This window comes from Myotis daubentonii, chromosome 11, assembly GCF_963259705.1.
Source record: "Myotis daubentonii chromosome 11, mMyoDau2.1, whole genome shotgun sequence".
In the NCBI taxonomy this organism is placed as follows: Eukaryota; Metazoa; Chordata; class Mammalia; order Chiroptera; family Vespertilionidae; genus Myotis; species Myotis daubentonii.
The window spans coordinates 77,924,719-77,947,811 of NC_081850.1; the positions used below are offsets into that span (position 1 = coordinate 77,924,719).

General features: G+C 46.0%; 1 protein-coding gene across 19 annotated transcripts in view; it reads right to left on the reverse strand.

Moving 5' to 3' along the window:
* The window catches only part of FNBP1 (formin binding protein 1), a 100,140-nt gene that overhangs the window by 37,799 nt on the left and 39,248 nt on the right, over window positions 1-23,093 (reverse strand). For all 19 annotated transcript variants that reach the window (XM_059658306.1, XM_059658310.1, XM_059658307.1 and 16 more), the window contains exons 3-6: window positions 15,915-15,971; window positions 14,484-14,631; window positions 6,843-6,905; window positions 6,211-6,315 (exon numbers count right to left, since the gene is read on the reverse strand). In XM_059658306.1, the coding sequence (XP_059514289.1) occupies window positions 6,211-6,315; window positions 6,843-6,905; window positions 14,484-14,631; window positions 15,915-15,971 (373 nt within the window). The remainder of the gene's footprint in view (window positions 1-6,210; window positions 6,316-6,842; window positions 6,906-14,483; window positions 14,632-15,914; window positions 15,972-23,093) is intronic.

Here is a 23,093-nt window from a genome sequence, read left to right on the forward strand (position 1 = left end):
AGAGAAAACCCGACGTTAAGGTCCTTGTCACCGAAATGCCATTCAAGAGTTGTTTAGGGGGCAAATGGAACCTTCACCAGACAGTGAACTGAACACCAGAAAGAAAGACAAAGGCACGTTCCTTAAAGCCCAGGGCTGTGTGATTACATGCTGGTGTCTGTGCCACCCCCATCCCGCCAGCACAGTCAATGAATAACGAGTCAGGGAATGAAGGACAATGAATGGGAACAGTACATGACTTAGGAATTCGCCAACAAATTCAGTGTTTTTTAAAAATGAGAATACCATAAAAATCATGATTCCACGAGGAAGTCCCTTAAATTAGAAGAAAAAAAAAAGTATGGAGTGACTCTTGTGGAGGGCTATGTGGAAATAGAAAAAACAGATCAGAATTTAGTTGGATAAAAAGCTGTACCAAGCAGAAGCAAACTGTAAGGAAAAATAGTTCCCAGAGAGACTTTATAATATAAATGAATGGTTACTTAGAATTCTAATTCTTAAAACATCCTCTCCAACTTAGGCTTGAAATATTGACCCCATTAGAAAGTACTCTCTTGCCCACTTCTTTGCATGTTACACTGTGTAGCCGGAGAGGGGTCTGACCAGGGCTGCCGCCCAGCCGCACTGCATCACACTGAGCCGTCTCCAATGAACGACGTGTCCTCACAGCACCCCAAACTGGGGGGTCCACTGGTGTTGAATTGGAGCCAAAGACCATCGGTTGATGGATTTTCCCATGTTCCCTTGCAGGTCTTCAACTTCTCAATACTATACACAGTAAGGACTACCGTGTCCATCTCGTACAAGGGAGGAAACAAGTCTGGTTTTACCTCCCACTGAAGCACACGGGTCATGAGCCACAAGATGACCTATTCCAATATGGTCCTGCTGCAAGCCCAGACGGACTCGTTCCAGAGCAGGGGAACTCGTTTTAAAACTCTGACAGCTGCGTCTGGGCGACAAAAGGCTGTGTAGTTCCTTGAGTTCCATCCCCAGTAAAAACCATCCCACTGAGCTTATTGCCGTGCCTCGTCATTCCTCTGAGGAACGTGGCATCCTCGCAACATCCAGATGTGTTCACCGGCCCAGAGATAAAACTGACCGGGTTTCCGTATGTCCACGCCGTGCGTATGAATTTACTTTTGGTTACACTGGCTCCTCCAGGATAACACACACCCATGTGTAAGCTGATCACTAAACATCTGCTAACACAGACACCAAACACAAAGCAAGTGTCTACTGATGTCCCCCGTGGACGCAGGCGGGTTTTAGGCCATTTATGAAAAACATGGCTCTAGTCCCTGTGCGGGACGGTTAACTTATAGTTTAGAAGATACGTGCACACGTGGTTCACAACAACCGCGTCATCAAACGCAAATGGCAACTCGGGCCAGTCCTCCCTCCTTTCGGGGAGCAGTTACACCTCTGTGAGCACAGGCTGATACTCCAAAGGTTGCGGGGCTGTTAGAAAAAGGAGGGCGAGCAACTTCCAATACAACCAGGTAATGTAATCGTTTGCAGAAACTGGGGAAAAGACATTTATATGAGATTCAAAGGCTTTCCAAAGTCAAAATGGAAAATTACATTAAGTAACGATAAGAACCGAAAGCCTGCATCCTTTCGGCTGGATGCTGACAGAGGCCTTACAGACGATAAGGCAAAACCCTGGGGAATGACAGCGCTTCGAGTCACCTTCATCAGCAAACTAGCTTAAGGACTCCAGTGTGGAGGCCAGTGATGGCGAACCTATGACACGCGTGTCAGCGGTGACACGCAAACTCATTTTTTTTGGTTGATTTTTCTTTGTTAAATGGCATTTAAATATATGAAATAAATATCAAAAATATAAGTCTTTGTTTTACTATGGTTTCAAATATCAAAAATTTTCTATATGTGACACGGCACCAGAGTTAAGTTAGGGGTTTTCAAAATGCTGACACGCCGAGCTCAAAAGGTTCCCCATCACTGGTGTAGACCCTGCTCTATCAGCTTCAGTGTTTGTGATGCCAAAACTGGGTAATTTATCGTATCCTTGGGGAGGAGGTAAGTGAAACAAAAGACTGCTCTCAGTACAAGGAAGAATTACGCATCCCTGGAAAGATTTAAAAAGTTGAGGAGAGCAATCCAATCGGCAGTCCCTATCAAGTCCCACAACTGCCTTTAGGTCCAGCTATTGTACTTAAAAAAAAAAAATTATTGATTTCAAAGAGAAAGGGAGAGGGAGAGAGAGAGAAACATCCACGATGAGAGAGAATCATTGATCGCTGTCTCCTGCATGTCCCACACTGGGGATCTATCGCACAACTTGGGCATGTGCCCTGACCAGGACCCGGAATTGAACTGTGACATCCTGGTTCATAGGTTGATGCCCAACCACTGAGCCACGCTGGCCGGGTAAGCTATTGTACTTTTGATAACTTAACTACCTTGGATCTAACCAAGAAAGAAAATCAAAGAAAAAAGTCATCCTGCAAATTTTTGAACCACAAAGGGTCAGAACTCACACAGCCTGTGTGGATCCCAAACCCAAGCTGGAAAACTTAGATTGATGCAGTCCTGGCTGGGTAGTGACCCCAGGTGCTGCCAGCTCCCTGGAGAACCCACGCTGAACGTTTGCCACAGATGAAATTCATAGCAATGCACACTGATAATCACCCATAGACGGGTCTCTCTCACATGCTTGTCTGCTGGGAGTTACACTTTCTTACGTGACTGAAATACAGGGCGATGATGGTATGACAGGGAAGTCTCCCTAGTCTATAGCAAGTTTTCGCATGAATGTTTGGGAGCAACCATGGGGAAGCTTTCTCACAACAGCACGTGGGGCAGACAGTCTGGGAAAGATGTGCCTGGCAAAGCTAACCCCCCAAAGCAGGTAAACTAGGCTTCAAGGCATAAAGCATGAGTGTAGAAAGAAGGTGACACTGACGACAAGTTCAATCTCATGGAAGATATTACAGTTCTAAACTGTATTTCTTAATAAAATAACTTCACAGTAGCAGAGCAAATTGACAGGAAATGGCAAACCTTCCACTGTTATCATCACACGAGTTAGCTTACTGATCACTGGCCACTGCCATATCGGCTGGGAATATCTTGCACACATTAACTCCGAGTACAACCACCAGCCCTCTGCGCTGTATTTCCGTTGTACCGACAAGGAAAGCAAGGCACAAAGAAGTGATATGTCTCTCTCAACAAAGGTTACAATGAGCCGACCCCAAAATCCCTAGTGGTGGGAAGATCTGGACGACACAATCAACAAGTCTGATCTGATGGAAATAGGTACACTCTGCAACTAAGAGCTGGAGAATACACTGTTTTTTCAATTACTTAAAGAACATTAACAAAACTGACCAAGTGCGAGGCCTCAACAACCAGAAAAGACTCAAACTCTGGCTTTTTACAACCACAATGCAATTAAATTAGAAATCAATAACAAAAAACAGATGTTTAAATATGTCATACAATTGAAAAATTTAAAACATGCTTCTACATAAATCATAGGAGAGATTAAAAAGTAAAAGAAATGAAAAAGATCGGGACGTGAACAATAATAATAATAGACATTAAAATTCGTGGGTTGCAGATAAATCAGTGCTTACATAAGAAATTTGTTACTCAACTGCTTATAATAGAAAAGGAGAAAAGTTGGAATGAGGTAAGCATCTGAAGAAAGAAACATTTAAAGGACAATAGATGAAATCCAAAGACATTGACAGAGCCCTCGCTGGTTTTGGCTCAGTGGATAGAGCTTCACCCTGTGGACCAAAGGGTCCCAGGTTCGATTCCCATGTACCTCAGTTGCAGGCTCCTCCCCGGCCTGAGCCCTCGTTGGGCTCACGCCGGAGGCAGCCAATTGATGTGTGTTTCTCTCACATCAATATTTCTCTCTGTCTTTCCCTCTCTCTTCTACTCTCTCTAAAAATCAATGGAAAAATATCCTCGGGTGGCGATTATAAAACAAACAAAAAAACAAACAAAGTTGTTGACAGAGAAGGTTGAAGGAAGGGAAAGGAAATGAAATAGAAAATAGAAGTAGAAAAGAGAAGTTGCACCAAGACAAATTGTGGTTCTTGGAAAATCATAATAAAAATGATTTTGGAAAAATGACCCCAAAAAGGGGGTGGGGGGTGGAGTATAAACAATATTAGGAATAATCAACATATGCAGCAAAAATTAAGGTGAGAGATTATGGGCAACATTTAGCCAAGATATTTCAAACCTTAAGATGAAATGGAGATATTTCTAGAAAAATATTACCCCAAGATCAACCAAAGCAGCAGACATTAAAGGAATCGAATCAGCAGTGGGAAACTTTCCCACGATGCAATATCACGAAACATTTAAGAACTGTTAATTTCATTTCACATATATTATTTCAGAATATAGAAATATGAGTAAGCTTACTACAAAACTAGTACGTAAAGCAAACTAGAACAGACAAGAACAATTATAGAATAATCTCAATGACTACAGACACAAAAATCTTGAGTGAAATAATACACGGTGACCTAGTTGGAATTGTCCCAGGAATGCCAATTTGGTTTGATATAAGAAAATTGATCCATGAACTCTATCCCATTAATAATGGGATGAAAGGAAGCAGAAAATTTATTTGACGATATTCAATACCAAGTCAAGCTTAACAAAACTTCTTGGCAAAATAGGAAAAGAAGGGAAATCCCTTAACCTGATAAAGGGCATATTAAAATCATGCCGAATGGAGAAACATTTGAAGCCCTCTTTATAAGCAAGCACAAGATAAGGAGTCCACAATTACTGCTTCTAGCAGCGTAATGGAGGTCAAAACCAGCAAAGCGAGATAAGAAAAATAAATAAAAGGCATTAGGACGGCAAAAGAAGAAATAAAACCGCCATTCTATGTTGGTGATAGGACTGTCTCTATAGAAAAGTCAAAATAGAAATGAAAAGAGTTTAGCAAGGCACCGGGCTCTAATAGTAACCTATGAAAGTCACATGCTCTATATTCCACCTGAATAAAGTGAAAAACATAATATCGAATGAGAACACATAAAGTCAGAAGAAATTAAATGAGCCCTGGCCAGTGTGGCTCCGTTGGTTGAGCATCATTCCGTGCACCAAAAGGTCCCTGGTTCGATTCCTAGTCAGGTTTCCGACTTGGTACTGAACCCACAAGCTGGGCATGTGCCCCAACCAGAAATCCAACCAGGGACCTTTTGATGCACGGAATGATGCTCAACCAACTGAGCATGTCACACCAGCCAAGCAGGGTCAATCTATTGTAATTTAATAGTATTTTTTATAGTTTGGAAAGTTGTCTGTTTAAGGAGAACTCACGACAAATTTATGGTAATTTATAGTAACTTTACCAGCATATTAGCATATCTTTTGGTAAAGTAAATAAATGAGAATGTGTATTTTAATGTAGATAATTCTAGAGGAAGGCATACTGACATATATCTTGGCTTTAAGCAAGGAATTTGGCAGGAGGGGCAAATAATGAAATAGCTAACACACACTTTTCCAACTCATCTCATCTGCAACGAACCTGGCAAAAATGAAAGAAACCTCTGAAAAGACAGGCTTTTCCCAGGGAAGGCAGGAGGCTGTGGCCGCCAGCACAGCCCTGGGCAGCAACGAATGCAGACTGTTATTTAACAGGCTGATCTGTTTACGCCAGATTGATAACTGTCATAAAAAGGAAATTCAGCTTCGAGAGAGCAAACGCCAGAAGACACAGCGCAAGCTCTCTGACACTCCTCGTTGCCAATTCCAGTGCATGCGGGCCTTAGCTGCAACCTGCTAGCGACCGGATGACTCACTCAGAAGCAGGCCAGGGCGGGAGCCTCCTTATCTGTTGAACGGAAGCACCAGAGGCAGCCAAGCTCTCGCTGCACATCCGCCCTGGGTTTCAAGAGGTTGGCTTTTCTTTGAAAAGCCATTAGTGAAAGCCACAATCTCCAGACACCAACAACTGGGCCGCGGTCATGGTCTAAGTCTCCGCGTTATCATCCTGGTGACTGAATAAGCAAACTGCCCAACACCCACGAGCCCCCAAGTTTCAGCTTCAGGTCCCCATGGCAGCTGACACAAATGGAAAATGATCCCACGTTGAGTGGCCTTTTGTGGCTGCATCAGAAAGGAGAACTTGGGGACCGACCCTCTGGGAGGGTGCGTGACGAACATTGAAAGGGGAAACGAGAGACAGGCTTACTTTCACCTTACCTTTTCAACATCCGCTTTTGTGACGTTGATGTCAGCATCCATTTTCTCAAAGTACTGCTGCGCCCGGTCAGCCTCCTTGCAATCCCGCTCAAATCGCCGCTTGCTCTGGAAGCAGAGGAAAGCGGTGGAGGGGAAAGGGGTGACTATCGAAACCAGGAGATCCCTCTGAGCACTGGCTTTTACCCAAATCCCCCAAGAGCATTCTTCTCCCAAACGGATTGCTGGGCCATAATCTCAGGACGCTGCTTTATTTATTTTTAAACAAGTCTTTATTGTTGAAAGTATTACGTATGTCCTCTTTTACCCCCCAATGACCCCCCCCCCCCCAGCTCACCCCCACCCCGTACCCCAGGCCTTCCCCACGCTATTGTCTGTGTCAGGACCAACGGCCTAATCTTTGTTCTTTCCACGTGGTTTTTAGAAAAAACACGCTCCTTGAGCTCTTTTGGCTCAACATTTTACTTCAGATAAAAGTTTCTAGAAACACTCTACACTCAGATTAGAAAAATCTCTCAAGGCGTTTTCTTTAGTGTTTTCGTTTGTTTTGAACATACTGACTGATTCAAACTGATATTCAATTCCAGTTAGAAAACCGGCCCAGGCCTTTCCCGGGCTGCTGGCTTCTCACTCACCGACTCGAGCTGCTTCCAGCAGGTCTCTATGTGCTGCTGGGCCTTCCGTCCGTCATGAAAGTGCTGCAAGCGAGAAACACCAGGGATCAGCGCACCCTCCTGCTCATAGTGACACGAGAGAAAAAGCCACCCGCTAAAATAATACTTAAATATTGAACACCCAGCATGTGCGCGCCCAAGAAATCGAAGAGTTAAAAAATGAAGGGAAATGAAAACAAGAATAGCCAAGAGTAGCCTTTGAAACTTTAGATGTTATAATAATTGAATTCTAAGACTTATATACACAACTTGTAAAAGTGATAGTGAAGTTTTAAGACAAAAATCACTTAGATCTTTATTTTTGATTGCTTTGAGATGTAACTCACATACCATACAATTCAGACGTGCAAATTAACAAGTCAATGGTTTTTACTAGAGTCACACAATTATGCAACCATCACTATAATCAATTTGAGAACATTTTTATCACCCCAAAAAGAAACCACGACCTCTTAGCTGTCACTCTCTTACCCAGATCCTCCCCAGGTCTGGGCAACCACTCATCTTTTTGTCTCTATAGATACGCCGCTTCTAGATGTTTCATAGAAATGGAATCTCACAACATTATCTTTCGTGACTGGCATAATGCTCTCATCACTTCATAATGTTCACTGAGCAGATTCTCTCTCCAAGGTTCATCCATGTGTCACACGGATCATTTTTATCACTAGTGACATTCCACTGTATGGATATATGCCACCATTTGTTTATCCATTCACCAGCCGATGGCCTTTGGGGGTTGTTCCCAGTGTGGGGCTGCTATGAATAATGCAGCTACAAGTATTGGTGTAAAAGTTTTGAGTAGGCAGATGTTTCCACTACTTAGGACTTTTTAAATTTAAGGTAGATTCACCTGCTACCTGCGGAGGCCCTGGGGCAGGTATGTGCCTGGTGTTGACACCCGAGGACTAGACCAGAGTGAGCCTCACAAACATTAGGAGCCAGGGGTCAGAGAAGAAAGGGGCAGACTGGGGGGGTCTGTGGGCTGCTTGTCTGAATGAGCGGGGAGCAGAGGTGACGGACTACGGAAGCACCATGCTGTGAAGAAGGTTCCAGGTGGCAGGCTCTCTCCACCCGTGGAGATGACAAACACTTGGACCACGGGGTGCAGGAGAGGTGGTGGGAGAGGATCAGATGCTGGGGCCCTTTGATCAGGAAAGCCGCCGGGATGTGCGGTTGCATGGGACCAGATGTGGGCTGTGATGTGCTCAGATGTCAGGGTGACTCCGAGGTTGTCCTGACCTGCCTGGACACGTGAGCAGGCTCCTCACTCTCTGGTTCTGTTGGGGTTGCCATGGAGAGGTTCCGGCGTATCAGAGGGCGGGAATGGACGCCTGCAGCTCCCCCAGCTATGATGCTCTTGGCCAGCTGGGTCCCCTGACCAAGGCTGCAGCTCCGGTGAGGCAGCTGCCTGGAGCTAACCTGTTTCCTGGAGCGGCCGGTGGAGCTCAGCATCCCTGATGGCTTTTCCTGGCCCCTCTCCACAGCGGCCTAAACGCTCCCTTTAATCCATGGGCTCCCTTCAGTGACTAGGACAGGTAGGCAGGGGAGGGTGCTGCGGGGAAGGCAGGTGAGGAGGGACAGGAGCCCAGAGGCCTTCCGCACAGCCTCAGAGTCCCACCTCACCTGTCAGAACCGAGGCTCAGCTGAGTCACAAGCGGCAGCTGACCGCTGGGAGGCTGGGAGCAGGGGAAGGGCAGGTTCTCTTGGAAAAGACAGCGCTTCTTTACAGGGACTGTTTCTCGCCTCCTGTGAGGTCACGTTCACTGTTGTAAGTGCCTCTTTACAGCCAGCTGCGTCCATCCAGCGCTTTTTAGTGTCTATGAACCCAAGAGAGCCCCTGGGCTTCGTCTTTCCAGCCTCATCACAGCACGGGGATGCGACAGAAAAGAGAGCGAGTCCACGGCAGCAATAAACCAGCAGGACAGGGTCACGGCTGTGGGGAGTCAGACTAGAGCCGGGCAGAGCTAGGAAGCCTTGAGCTTCGGAGGAAGTACAAAGTGGAAGCAGGTTTCTGGAAGCCACAAAGAACCCTTATTACGAGACCGGAGGGAAGCAGTGGTGAGGGGGTGCTCAGGGGAAAGAGATGTGGGCAGACGGGGAGGCAGAGGGACAGGCCGGGACAGACGGGCTCACTGTGCCTTCCAGCGAGGCCCTTCGAGCCCGAGTCCCTGTCCATCCAGAAACGCAACTTTCCCAAACTGCCACGAGGATCGTCCCCATTCCGAGAGCAGGGCCCACCGCGTTATGCGGTTTTCAGAAAAGTCTCACCATTCCCCCCAGTTTCACTCTGAGATTCAAAGACGGACCCACACAGAGGGAGTCACCCGAGCCCCGTGCCCAGAGCCGAGCTCCAGGCTGGTGCCCCGCTCCGGGCTTCCGCGCGCAGCACCTCCCCGCGTGGACAGGAAGCACGCACAGGACGCGCAGAGAGTGGCGGACCCTCAGGAAAGGCTCTGCTCTATCACAGGATCCTCCCTGACACAGTCTTCAGACACTGGCCTTTGGGGAGCAGGAGGGATGGCTCCCACCGAAACCCCACCCTGCCGCGCCTTCATCCAACTATTTTAGAATAAATAGGAATTTACTTTTCAAGCATAGTGTGGGCCCTGACTTTGCTGTGAGCTTTCTCCCAAGGACGCCTGAGCCACAGCTGTCAGACGAAAGCAGGATCCCCAACCACACACGTGACCCCATGGCTTCACGTGATGTGAGAAAAGCCCAGGTGCCTGTGATCTCTTTTGAATCGTTCCTTATAGCATGTGCCCCTCCAACACTCATGTGGCTGCCCGGCTGGCGTGCTTCAGTGGTTGAGCATTGACCTATGAACCAAGAGGTCAAGGTTCAATTCCCGGGCAGGGCACATGCCTGGGTTGCGGGCTCAATCCCGACTGTGGGGTGTGCAGGAGGCAGCCAATCAGTGATTCTCATCATTGAAGCTCCTATCTCTCCTTCCTTCTCCTCTTTTCTCTCTAAAATCAATAAAAATATATTTAAAAAAACAAAACCTCATGTGGCGCGCGCGCGCTCGCGCACACACACACACATACCCCCCCCACACACACACACACATACACAAACACACCCACACACGCGCGCGCGCGTGCGGTCGCTGCTGCCTGGTCTCATAGGAAACGGACGGATGGAACCAAAGCCTGCCCTGGGCCTATGCGTGCCTGACCCAGATAGCGGCGGTTTTCAACGGCTACAAGTTAAACTCACCCTCGCCAGATGTGTTTGTTGTTTACTGACAAGCAATGGCAAACACATTTCTTCTCTGGACAGTGAGCAAGTGTGTACTGAGAAGTGTGCCTCCGAGGCCTCATAAAGAGGGATTGTTCTCCAGGAGATAACAAGCGCTCCGCTGGCCCGGTGAGGTCATCGCAGCTCCCTGCTCTCCTCTCCGAGGACAGACAGGAAATGCCAGCTCCCCAGGCCCAGCGCCAGGCTCCCACTCTCTCCTGGAATAAGATGCTTTCGTTTCTCTCCAAACACAATAAGACTTTCAAAAATGCCTGATGGTATCTGGGTGACAGCTAAACTCATGTCAATGCTTTTGCTGACCCTTAAACATACACAAGCACATTCATCCTTTAAGACTGTTTTAGAAATTTCCCAGTGACCAGGGGTGGCTGAAATAAAATAATCACAGGGAAGCTAAAATAAGCACACATTAACCTAAAGAAAATTACAGTGACAAAGCTCTCAGAGTACTGCTCTGCGAGACATCATGCTTAGGCTGAACAAAGTGTGCGAATGTTTATTATTCTCACTCCATAATTAGGTACAACAGCTGTTTACTTTCTCTATATAAATATAATAGTTCATTAACTTCTAAAACTCCTTAATAAAGCAAAATATGGCATTGATGTGAGAACAGCCACTCAAAAAAAAAAAAAAAAACTGGGGGGGAAAAAAAGAATAAACACTCAATTGAGGACAGTCAACCATCTGGAATTTTAAATAAAACTCAGATTCCACAGATGAAAACAAAGGAACACAAAGACTTGAAAAGGGCAAAGAAAAAAAGAGCATCCAGAAAATATGTCTGTGACAAATATTATAACTTCCTCAAAACCCACAGAGCGGCGGGTCTGAACACTGGCCCTTCTCAGCCTGCCCGGGGTTAATTCGTGCACCGCTAAGTCTCTGTGGGTAGAGATGTGTGTACTGGGAGGAAAACTGTGAGCCACCTTCAGACTGGCTCAAAGGAGCATTTCACCCTCATTTAAGTCCGAAACCATAAACCCAGGAGCGTTCGTGACAGGAGTCGCATTCTGCTTTGATTTAAGGCTTATTTTCCCAAACTCATTTATAATAAAAATACCTTCTCAGCAAACTTGTTTAAAGTTCCTAAAAGCCTCCTTCCCACTGCCATGCTCAGTGGCTTAACTTCACCAAACACTGACCATCTGGGCCCTGGGCAGGGGACCCCGATGAGCCCAGGCCCAGGCCTAGCCCCAGGGCCAGCAGCACCGGCCTCCAGCGTCCACACTCCTGCTCCCGAGGAGAAACGTGTGGCTCAGACGTCAGCCAGGAAAGAACCTAGACACTCTGCTTTCATAGGTGGCAAGTCAAGATTGTCTTTTTAAGAATTTACCTTTGAAAAGTCAATATATTTTCCCAAAGAGGAGCCTACAGATTTGTGTATCAGGATAAACACTGGTTATTCATACTATTATGTGAGTGAGCAGCACTGTAATATGAGAATGAATACAGCACAGGTGGAAATCGCTGCGTAAAAAACATCTTTTCTCCTAGAAGCATGAGTAGCTAGTACTCTCCTATTTTGGTTGGAAATTTGAAAGCTTCGACATCAAACAGCTGACTCACTGTCATGCTATGGCCCCAAAGGCAAGAAGAATGTCCATCCCTCCCACTACCTGCTTTTCTCCTACTGCCTCTCACGTCTACACAGGAAGGAGGAAGCCTCTCCTTTTGCAGCGTGAGCCATTTCACCATGCAGACTCTTGTTAGGGCTTCATCTCTTTCAACTGGCAAAATCAAGATGAAAAATAATTCTCTACTAGGATCTGAACTGAGCTTGGAAATACTCTATGCCAGTGGTTCTCAACCTTCCTAATGCCGCGACCCTTTAATACAGTTCCTCATGTTGTGGTGACCCCCAACCATGAAATTATTTTCGTTGCTACTTCATCACTGTAATTTTGCTACTGTTATGAATCGTCATGTAAATATCTGATATGCAGAATGTATTTCCATTGTTACAAATTGAACATAATGAAAGCATAGTGATTAATCACAAAAACAATATGTAATTATATATGTGTTTTCTGATGGTCTTAGGCGACCCCTGTGAAAGGGTCGTTCGACCTCCAAAGGGGTTGCGACCCACAAGTTGAGAACCGCTGCTCTATGCTCTAAATCTGAAATCGTTCCTTTGGACAGACAGGATTTCGCCACTGTATCAAATGGCCCAAAAGGTATTGCACTGAGGGTTAAGAATGGTACTTAAGCAAGACACTGTCTCTAGTCAGCCATGAGAAACAGTAGCTAGACCTAAAAATCTGGTACTTGTGGCAACGGTCAGAACGGAATGACATAATGATGTTGGTCATTACTATTTACCGTCTCCTCCACTTTGGTGGGAGCCCTAGCTACCTTGCTGGTTCATGCATCGGGGCACTGAAAGAATTCTGTGGGCTCAAATCTACATAAAAAAAGCATGTCACTGGCCGACTTCATACTTTACTGCTAACAAATTAGTATGCACCTAGCAAGCGATCAAAGCTCAAAGATACAAATCATGGCTTAAAAATAGATCTCTTAGGGAAAACCTTGACTATGAATATAGTGAGCGTACATTTTTCTCTCTTGTTCACAATAAAAGCCATGAAAAGATTTTAATGGTGTCGAGAGGAGCAAAAAGGTCCTACTCATTAGATAGCAACGGATGAGCCAAGAAATCAGGTGGGTGGAACTGAGGTCATCTTTCTTGCTTTTTAAAAGTCCTTGTAAGCATTTATTTTAATACTACTTATTCCACACAGCACACCCCATCTTATACTGCTTATCCTTGTATGACTGATATGCTCAAATATATTTAAACTAGGGGCCCGGTGCACGAAATTCGTGCACTGGGTGTGTGTGTGGGGGGCGGGGAGTGTCCCTCAGCCCAGCCTGCCCCCTCTCACATACTGGGAGCCCTCAGGCGTTGACCCCCATCACCCTCCAATCGCAGGATCGGCCCCTTGCCCAGGGGACCCTCATTTCCCCCCATCACTGGTTCTGCCCCCAGCCCAGGCCTGATGCCTCTGGCCCAGGCATCAGGCCTGGGCAGGGGACCCCCAGACCCCTCCGATTGCTGGCTCTGCCCCTTGCCCAGGCCTGATGCCTCAGCCAGAGGCGTAGACCCCCATCACCCTCTGATCACCTGATCAGCCCATTGCCCAGGCCTGACCCCTCCGCCAGAGGTGTCAGGCTTGGACAGGGGACCCCCATCTCCCCCCGATCACTGGCTCTGGCCCCCGCCCAGGCCTGATGCCTCAGCCAGAGGCGTAGACCCCCATCACCCTCTGATCACCTGATCAGCCCATTGCCCAGGCCTGACCCCTCCGCCAGAGGTGTCAGGCTTGGACAGGGGACCCCCATATCCCTCTGATCGCTTGCTCCACCCCCCGCCCAAGCCTGACGCCTCTGACCCAGGCTTCAGGCCTGGGCAAGGGGACCATCATATCCCCCCAATCCCCGGCTCAGCCCCCCGCCCAGGCCTGATGCCTCTGCCAGAGGAGTTGACCCTCATCACCCTCCGATCACCAATCACCGGATCGGCCCCTTGACCAGGCCTGAGGCCTCCGGCAGAGGTGTCAGGCCTGGGCAGGGGACCCCCAGCTCCCCGCGGTTGCAGGCTCCGCCCCTGCCCAGGCCTAACGCCTCTGGCTGAGGCGTCCGGCTCGGGCAGCGGGGACCCTCAGCTGCAGTGGCCCCGCGATCGTGGGCTCCGCTTTAGGCCCAGGCAAGGGACCCCTAGCTCCTGGGACTGCCAGCTTCGACAGTGTCCAGCTCCCATCGCTGGCTCCACCCCTACTTCCTGCTATCACTAGCCAGGGCAGCAAAGGCGCCTGATTCTCCGATCATGGCTGGGGGGCAGGGCAAAGGCAGCCCCAGGGCCGCCTTTGCCCTGCCCCCCAGCTCTTAGCTCCCCCCTGGGTTTCTGATCACTGTCAGTGGCAGGGGGCTTCTTCCTGCTTTCCCTTTCGCCTCCCTGCATTGTGCCTACATATGCAAATTAACCGCCATCTTGTTGGCAGTTAACTGCCAATCATAGTTGGCAGTTAATTTGCATATAGCCCTGATTAGCCAATGAAAAGGGTATCGTCGTACGCCAATTACCATTTTTCTCTTTTATTAGTGTAGATGCCTCAGAGGAATTGGTATTCTGGGGCCCACAGATGTGCTTCAGAGTGTCTGAGGGGCCCTTGAAATTGTAAAGACCTAGGAATAAGGTCCATATCTTTTATACGATTCTCAAAGGAATCAGTTTAAGTCCCACTATTTATGATTCTATTTAATTTTAAGGTTTCTAGGGATATTGCCCTTATCTTTGGTCCACTTCTTTGAAAGAAAAAACAAACTTTGTACCGATTTCCTTTCCTGCTTCAGTTCCTGGACGTAGCGTGCTAACCCCGCGAGGATCTGTGAGGTCAAGTTCTCGGAGACGACTTCATGCTGCCCCGCGTAATCGTTCATTTCGTTCAGGGTGGAAAGGAAGGCTTTACACGCCGTATACCTGTGGAACAGAACACATGGAACCTTTTTCAAACGCGGTCACATCCGTGCTCACACTGCATTACGCCGGAGAAATAGTCATTAAAATCAACCCCCCATGGGATCCTGACAATTCATTACACATAAGTGTTTTCATCAAAACGGTTCAGAATTAATTACAACAGAAACTCTTTTCATTTTGTGGAAACTGAACTGCTCTATGCAGGGCAATAAAATAGTGCAAATATAACCCAAAACACATATACATGCTGTATGTATGAACCTAATGGCTATTTAGCCCCAAGTTAGAGACATAATACTTTGGGACTGTCCATGTTCAGCCTTAGTCGCTGGCTGAAATGGACATATTTCTTGGATGAATTAGGCTGAATGAGACTCTTGACATTACAAAACCAAATCAAGATTGTAAAGCAAGCATGTCAAACTCAAAGGCTAACACGGGCCAAACAAACAAGGTTTAAGGTTATGTGGGCCACAAAAAAAACCATAAAGCTTCAATTTTCATAGAAACGTAGGTTTATTTCGATAGAGAAATGCTGAATACAAAGGGCTGAAATAAATGAGTCATTGTTAACATAAAATAATAGAACATTTTAATAAAAATTAATATTTTTTCTTCAACATTAACTTACCAGACACTGAATAACTGCACAAATAAGCGAAACGCAAATAAACCTATTTTTCTTGTTCTCCAAAAGCGAAGTATTTCCTGTTGTACACACCAAACAAGTCAGTACAAGACTAATGACGTGGCCATCGGCTGCTAAAATATTCGCTGCTAGTATTAGTGGAGAGAAATGGTGCACCTGTGCATAAGGCACGTAAGGGACATGAATGCAACACGGTTATAGTAATCGGTCATTAGCGAACATTGTTGTTCGTTATTAAAATCCTGTATAACAGGATATTGTAAAAATTAAGTTACAAAAATTTTATTAAGACGTTTCTGAGATAGTGTTATATTGGCTGGGCCACAAAAATATTCATTGTGGGCCGTGAGTTTGACATGCTTGCTGTAGAACGTACAATCTATACTCCCTGCACTTGCTTGGATTCTGTTCCAAGCTTTTCCTAATTGCCCTCATTGGAACCATCCACAAAAGCTCTAGTGACTCAGCACAAGAAAAGTTCCTTGAGTAGGTTTTTGTTTTTCTCTCCCCTCAGTTTAAAAACGGACACAAATGTGAGAAGAGAATGCAACTTGTTGTAGGCCTCCATCTCGCCTTTCCTTCACGGTCACCACCAGCGGCGCAGAGCGTGCCGCGTCATTATCGATGAACACACCTGTATTCTTCTTCCTCCTTCGAGTTCTTTTTGGGTTGGTATTTCTTCGAGAGGTTCCTGAAACAAAAATGCGGACACGTCACCTCACATAGGGCTAAGCGAGAAGCCAGGGGTCACAGATGACGTTAGTACTTTCTTTCATTTGTAAGTTTAAAAAAATAGTCACAAAACTCCCACAGCCGAAATCTATGAATTTCCTTCCAACCCCGACCGTGTGCGAAGCAGCTCCTGAGATGAAGGATCGCACAGCCGCGTCTTGGCTCCCGGTTGGAGCCGGAGAGAGCGGGGTGGCCGCCAGCTGGCCCCTTCCTGGCTGTGGACAGCCGACTTGACTTCACGGAGAGCACAGACCACGTGTGTACACGCAGTGGCTTCCATGTAACACTGAGCTGAGGGCAGTTTTTCTCACCAGGCCACCACGCCCTCAGGGTCATCTTCCATTGAGCATCACTGCTCTAAATTCCAGGGAAGCACATGCACTGTGTCCAAATGTTTAAGAATAAAAAAAATACAAAAATAAAAAAGAATCACAGTGCCAAGAGCATGTGGTCAAGGCTGGGCGGCGGCTCCCCCCTAAAGCCAGTAAATCAGTCTTCTAAGGCAGTAGAGACAAGTTGGGGGTGATGTTTATGCTAAGTCATTTAACTAGAGGACCTTTCAAACAAATTTTAATTGATTTTTTAAGAGAGAAAGAGAGAGAAAAACCCATCAAATTGTTGTTCCACTTATTCATGCATTCACTGGTTGATTCCTGTATGTGCCCTGACCAGGGATCGAACCTACAACCTTGGAGTATCAGGATGATGCTCTAAGCAACTGAGCTACTCAGCCAGGACCCTAGGAGACCTCTGAAGCTGCCTCCCAGGTTTGCACTGAACACACTCCGATGAGCCAATATCGCCTTAGTGTCTCTTCCTAACCCCATCTCCAGGTCAGGAATGCAAGTGCTGTCAACACTCAGCTTAGATTTACGCAAAGACCAAGAGGTCATCATGGAAAGGACCACCGTGCCGCGCTGGCACCGGTCCTCCAGCTGCTTCTCGTGGCTCCCGGCCGGGTAGCTGGAGTGGGAGAACCAGCCGGGAGGCTGACGGGTGGCCCACAGTGGGGCTCCCCTGGGCAGTAGCTCAGCATTCACGTCCTGTTTCTGGCGTGCTGCTATCCCTCTTTTCTAGTAGCTACCTTCATTTCTCACACTTCATTTCTCCCGTTTTCCCTGAATCTACAGATTCGCCTACAAAAAGGTACAGTAATAAACTGACGATTTTGATCATGGTACATTCTGCAAAGTGAAATGGGATTTCACCTCTAACACAAGAGGCATGGACTTCAGTAACAAGGACGTTGCTCTGGGACTCCAGGCACCACTGAGCCTGGACGGCGTGACCCTGGGTAGGTCAACAGCAAGTCTGCGCTCCCAGTTCCTCATCCGTGAGTCCCAGGTAGTTGGGTGAAACGAACTCTATGCTCACTTCAAGTCTGGAAATTCCCAGGGACTATACAACACCCAAGAGTATCTACTGCTGCAATTAATTAAAAATAATCTATAACAATTTAAGCGTTATAGGCAAACCGACGAAAGGATGTACTTATTGAAGCTGCTATCACGTGAGCTGCTCTTAACCTGTGTCATGCTTTCTCTATTGATGCTCAGGATACAGAACACAGTCTGTCTAATAAATCTAGATTTTTTTTTAAAAAATGTGGAAAAGCAGTATTTTCTTAAAGAATGTGCCTTAGAGAAAAAAATAATGCGAAAGAGAGAAATCTGTTGAAAGCACAGTACAATTGGGTAGATCACCACCACTCCTTAAAAGGCAGGTTTAGTAAAAATAACCCCTCAGGTGGCCACAGGGGAGCCCAGGGCCAAAGGAGGACTTCACAACCAATGGTTCTTCTCCAGACTTACTGAGAGCAGCGTCTATGGGAGAGTCGAGTATTGAAAAAGCCCAGCATGTGAGCTGCTTTTAGCACGTGTGTTTTTTAAAACATTAACCATTTCTTCTGTTAGTTATAGCTTACCAATGGAAAACACCACTTTTAAATTCAAACCTATTTAAAATTCTTTCAAAACTTTATTTTAAAGATTTATTTTTTGTTTGTTTTGTTTTTAAAAAATATATTTTTATTTATTTCAGAGAGGAAGGGAGAGGGAGAGAGAGATAAACACATCAATGATGACAGAGATTCATTCATTGGCTGCCTCCTGCACACCCCACACTGGGGATTGAGCCCGCAACCTGGGCATGTTGTGTCCTGACTGGGAATCAAACCCTGACCTCCTGGGTCATAGATTGACGCTCAACCACTGAGCCACCACAGCTGGGCTCAAGGCGTTTTCTTTTTAATCCTCACTTTCTTTTTAGCTTCCAGTCCTTAGCAGCCATACAAATAATTTTTACATCCAATTGAAGGTAACAGAACTTGAACAAACCCAGGTGAAACCAGCTTTCTTCATTCCCATTAAACAGTCAAACCCTACACAGGCTTGGAGACTGTGGTGGGTGACACCCCGTGGGGACCATCAGGGTCAGGTGACTGCGTGCCACTGACCAAGTTAGCATCTAAGCATCCAAACGCTTAAGAGCGTCGATGAATAATTCACCCCAGAAAGGCCAGCCGAAAACTGAAAGCTTAAGAGGCCTAGAGGTGAACTCCAGGTCTAAAGAATGTCTCTCAGGACTGTACAGAAAAAAAGATCAACTTCCATTTCTATTCTCTGAGACAGGCGTATTTGTAGGAGGTTATTTTGAAAAAAACAAGCAAGCCAACAAACCACAAAAGGCATCTTTAAATTTATGGATCTTCCTGAAAAATTGTAAGTGTTTTATATACTTAACTTGCTCTTCAGAGAGACAAATTAAAAGGTAAGAGAAAAATATACGACCTTTAATAAGGGCGCTGCATTTAAACGCAGTTGATCGTAAGAACCACAGAGAAAGGCTTTTAAATAGGAGACAGTTGGCCCCAGCCCAGACCCTCTGAAATGGAAGGCTCAGGGCTGGGTCCAGGAATGTTTTGTTTGTTTTTTTCTCTCTTTCTTTGATTTTTTAAAAGCTCCCCACAAGATTTCTGGAAAAAAGTTGGCAGAAGAAACTTCGATCAGAGAATTGTGTGTTCCCAACAGCAAGAGGTGAAAATTAACAGCCAGGAATATGGTCAACAACAGCAAATAAATAATAAGGAAAGGTGCATAACCCCAGTCTGCACACTTGGAAAGTGGGGGCTGGGTGGGGACAGGGATTCTGGGGCAGCACAGAATGGACACTGCCTGACCCTCACTGCCACAGGGGTAAGCCCATGAGACCCCGAATGCTGACACAAACAGAAGTGAACGGAGGGCTCAGCAAGCACTGGGGACAGTGACAAAAGACGGCCAGGCCGCCCAGGGGGAGATCACCCCAAACTAGGATTCCAAGAAAGAGGATACACCTTTGACCTCATAAAGTAAACCCCCAAAAGAACCTCTAACCAGGCCTTCCCCCACCCTCACCCTGTGCTGGAGCTCAGGGGGAAAGACGGAAGGTACTAGAAGCAGGTACTGGACCTTCATGGACACTCTCCGCATCAGGAGCCCCGATGATGCTTCTGGTGATGACAAAAGCAGGCTTAGGCACCTGCCTAGCAGTTTACATGCTCAACTCAGTAAGTCCCCCCAACAACCTTATAAGGAGAGAATTAGTATTATTTCCATTTTACAGATGAAAAGATAAAACACAGAGAGTATTTTGCCCCAAATCAATGAAAGGATCGAGACTGCATCCTAGGCATTGGGACTCTAGTCTGTCCTCGGAACCACCACTAAACTGCCCATGTTAAATATAAGCCAGCTGAGAAGATATGTAATATAGAAGAAAAAGGAGGGAGGATGGGAAGACGGGAGGGAGGAAGTGGATAACAGAGAAAAACCCAGCCTGGAAGAAAACATCCAAGGAAAAGACACTAAACCAAACTCCTCCAGAATAGTCCCCACTGCAGACAAGCTTAATTAAAACACAAAGCCAACAGAGCAAGAGTCCTCAGATCATAGGATAAAACAGTCAGATAAGGGGAGACTGCAAAGCAAGAAAAAGAACGAAGAACTAAACCACTCAATTACAGAACTAATATAAACTAGGCTGGCTATCACATTTCATAGAGGAAAGTTTAGAGATACTCACCAGGTGAAAAACAGCTAACATCATGAGGGGAAAAAAGACCAGGCAAAGAACAAGAGGACAAGAACATACGGAAAACTCGTATCCCTGCAGTATCTAACCCATAAGTAGAATCGAAAAAAATAATTAGATCCAACGGAAGGAAGTTCCCCCGAAAACAATGAAGAATTGACTAGCATACGAAGGGCCTGAAAACTGACAGAACGGTCCACACAAGGCTCAGCCTCGTGCAGCTATCAAACTGCTGAGGAACGAAACAATCCTTCCCAGGTGCCCTCCAAAGGGCAAGTCACCCACAAAGACAAAGAACCTGGCTGCCCCACGTGTTGCCACCAAAACGCAGCTGCAACGAAGTCTGGGGAGAAGGGAAGTAGGACAGAGAACAGCCAGGCTGCATTGTTGTCAAGGGAAGAGGCGCTCCTCAAACCAGAAAGAACTCCGGATTATGCCACAGGCTTTCTTAGGGGGAACGTATCCCTATTTTCTTGACTCCAGCAAGTGGAGAAGCTATGGCAGAAGCCATGGTGGTGAGCATAAATCTATTTTTAAATATAGAATTAAGATAAATTAACTGTGGAAATCATGTTACAGACCAAATTACATAATTTGATTAGAAGAGGAAGCAGCCGAAACCGGTTTGGCTCAGTGGATAGAGCATCGGCCTGCGGACTGAAGGGTCCCAGGTTCGATTCCGGTCGAGGGCATGTACCTGGGTTGCGGGCACATCCCCAGTGGGAGATGTGCAGGAGGCAGCTGATCGATGTTTCTCTCTCATCGATGTTTCTAACTCTCTATCTCTCTCCCTTCCTCTCTGTAAAAAATCAATAAAATGTATAAAAAAAAAAAAAAAAAAAAAAAAAAAGAAGAGGAAGCAAAACATGTAAATACATTTTTTTGTCCTTCCTAGCAGTGAGTCAATTGAACCTGTTCAAAATTACAACATGGGCTTAAAAAAAAACAAACAATAAGGACATTCTACAAGTTTCCAAAATCTTTTTGCTAAATCTTAGGAGTCTGTTTAATATTTTAAAGTTCAGCAAATCCTTTAGTTTCACTTTAATGTCTTTTCTACAGTTAAAGTCAATTTAAATGTAATACCTTGTAATACAATATGCAACACTTTATAAAATGGTTTCTACATAGTTGCCCTTTATTTACAATGAGCTAAAAAAAAAACACAAAAAAAAACAACTGACCAAGACATGAATGGTTCATCAAGAAGAAAGTACAAATGGCTCAACTGTATAAAAACATGCTCGACCACATTCATACGAAGACAAACACACATTAACACTCAGACTTCCCAATTTTTACATTTCAAATTGGCACTGGTGACGAGAAGCACTGAGGGTCAAGAGAACAGTGCTGCCACGGAGTGCTAATGGTCACAGCCTCTGAGGAGGGCAACTTGGCAAATTCTACCAACCGAAGTATTACTTTTAGGAACTTATCCTCTAGATTTGCTTGGCCAAGGGCATTCTTCAAGGTTATTCATTGCAACTTTGTTCAGAGTTGCAAACAATTGGAAACAATCAACACATCCACCAATCCAACACGACACTGTAAAGCTGCAAAAAATAAAAATGCACCTCAGAACAATCCCCTGGGCACACTGAGCCATTGGGGACGCAAGGAAGACACTGCCTTGCCGGGTGTGTGTGTGTGTGTGTGTGTGTGTGTGTGTGTGTGTGTGTGTTCTCTCTCTCTGGAAGGACACATAAGAAACTGATAGCAGGTACTGTCCCTGGGGATGGGGTAACACATGAGACACTTCCCTGCACACCATTTTGTACCTCTGGCATTTCTGGATTTTTAATCATATGCGTTCACTATCAGGTCATAACAAATAATTTAGTTTTTGTGTGTTTTTTAGTAAAGAGAAACAGTTGCTAAGGGCAATCAATAGTTGGTGCTCTTACACAGGATACAGATGTTTTTAAATTCTATTAGGAATTGGACCCTTAATCACGCTAGCTGGGTCAACAAGCTTTTTCTGTAAAGAGCCAATCAGTAAATATTTTAGACTTGCAAATAGGTCACAGTCACGTGGTCTCTGTTACACCTATTCAACTACCATCGTTTTTTGCAAAAGCAGCCATAGACAATACATAACTGAATGGATGTGGCTGTATTCCAATGAAACTTTATTATTTTTAAGACCAGGCAGTGGGTGGATTTGACCAAGGGCTGTGTATTTTGCCAGCCACTGACCTACAGAAGCCGAAGTCCCGATCATCATCATCTATGTCTAAAATAAATTGGCCATTTTTCCTCCAATGCAGAAAAAAATAAAGATTATTTAATGATGCTGTCTCCCCCAAAAGATCATGCGGATTTTTCAACATCATATACGGTAGTTCAAGCAACGCTCTGTTGAATGTGCTCCAGTCACATTGGCCTTTCTGTTCCTTGACCACAGTCCCACCGCAGGGCCTTTACCGGCTGAGCAGAGCTACTCCCCGACTGCACCTGCCTCCTCGACCTTCGGTCTCAGTGGGTTTTCCCTGGCCAGCCCAGCTACGTCACCGGGCCGCATCATGCTCTATTGCATCACTGGCTTTACCTATTTGGGGAGGAAATGCTATCTTTAAGTGATTTACTTCCTGTGTATTTGCGTGCAGCCTCTTTTCCAAAGTGAGCAGGTGAGCTCCTCAGGCTCAGGCACTTCCTGTGGGTCGCTCATTAGAGTCCCCCTGGAACCCTGTGGACACGTTGTTAGTTGTTCTGTTTGTGGTGAAACCCTCACTGGCTCTCACAGGCCTGTGCAAACACATAATTCTCCCGGAAGTGCTGCGGACCAAGTAGCTCATCTCACACCTGCACCTGCCGATGCACTCCCTCCAACTCCTTACTGGGCACTGAGATGGCAGGCACTGTTCCACACTGTGGGGCACATGAGTGAACACACTCGGAGCCCTGCCCTGGAGGGGCTTACATTCCAGCAGGGAAGGAGCACGAACAACAAATACAATAGATGAAGTTACATAGAATGCTGGGAAGTTATGGGTGCTATGGAAACACT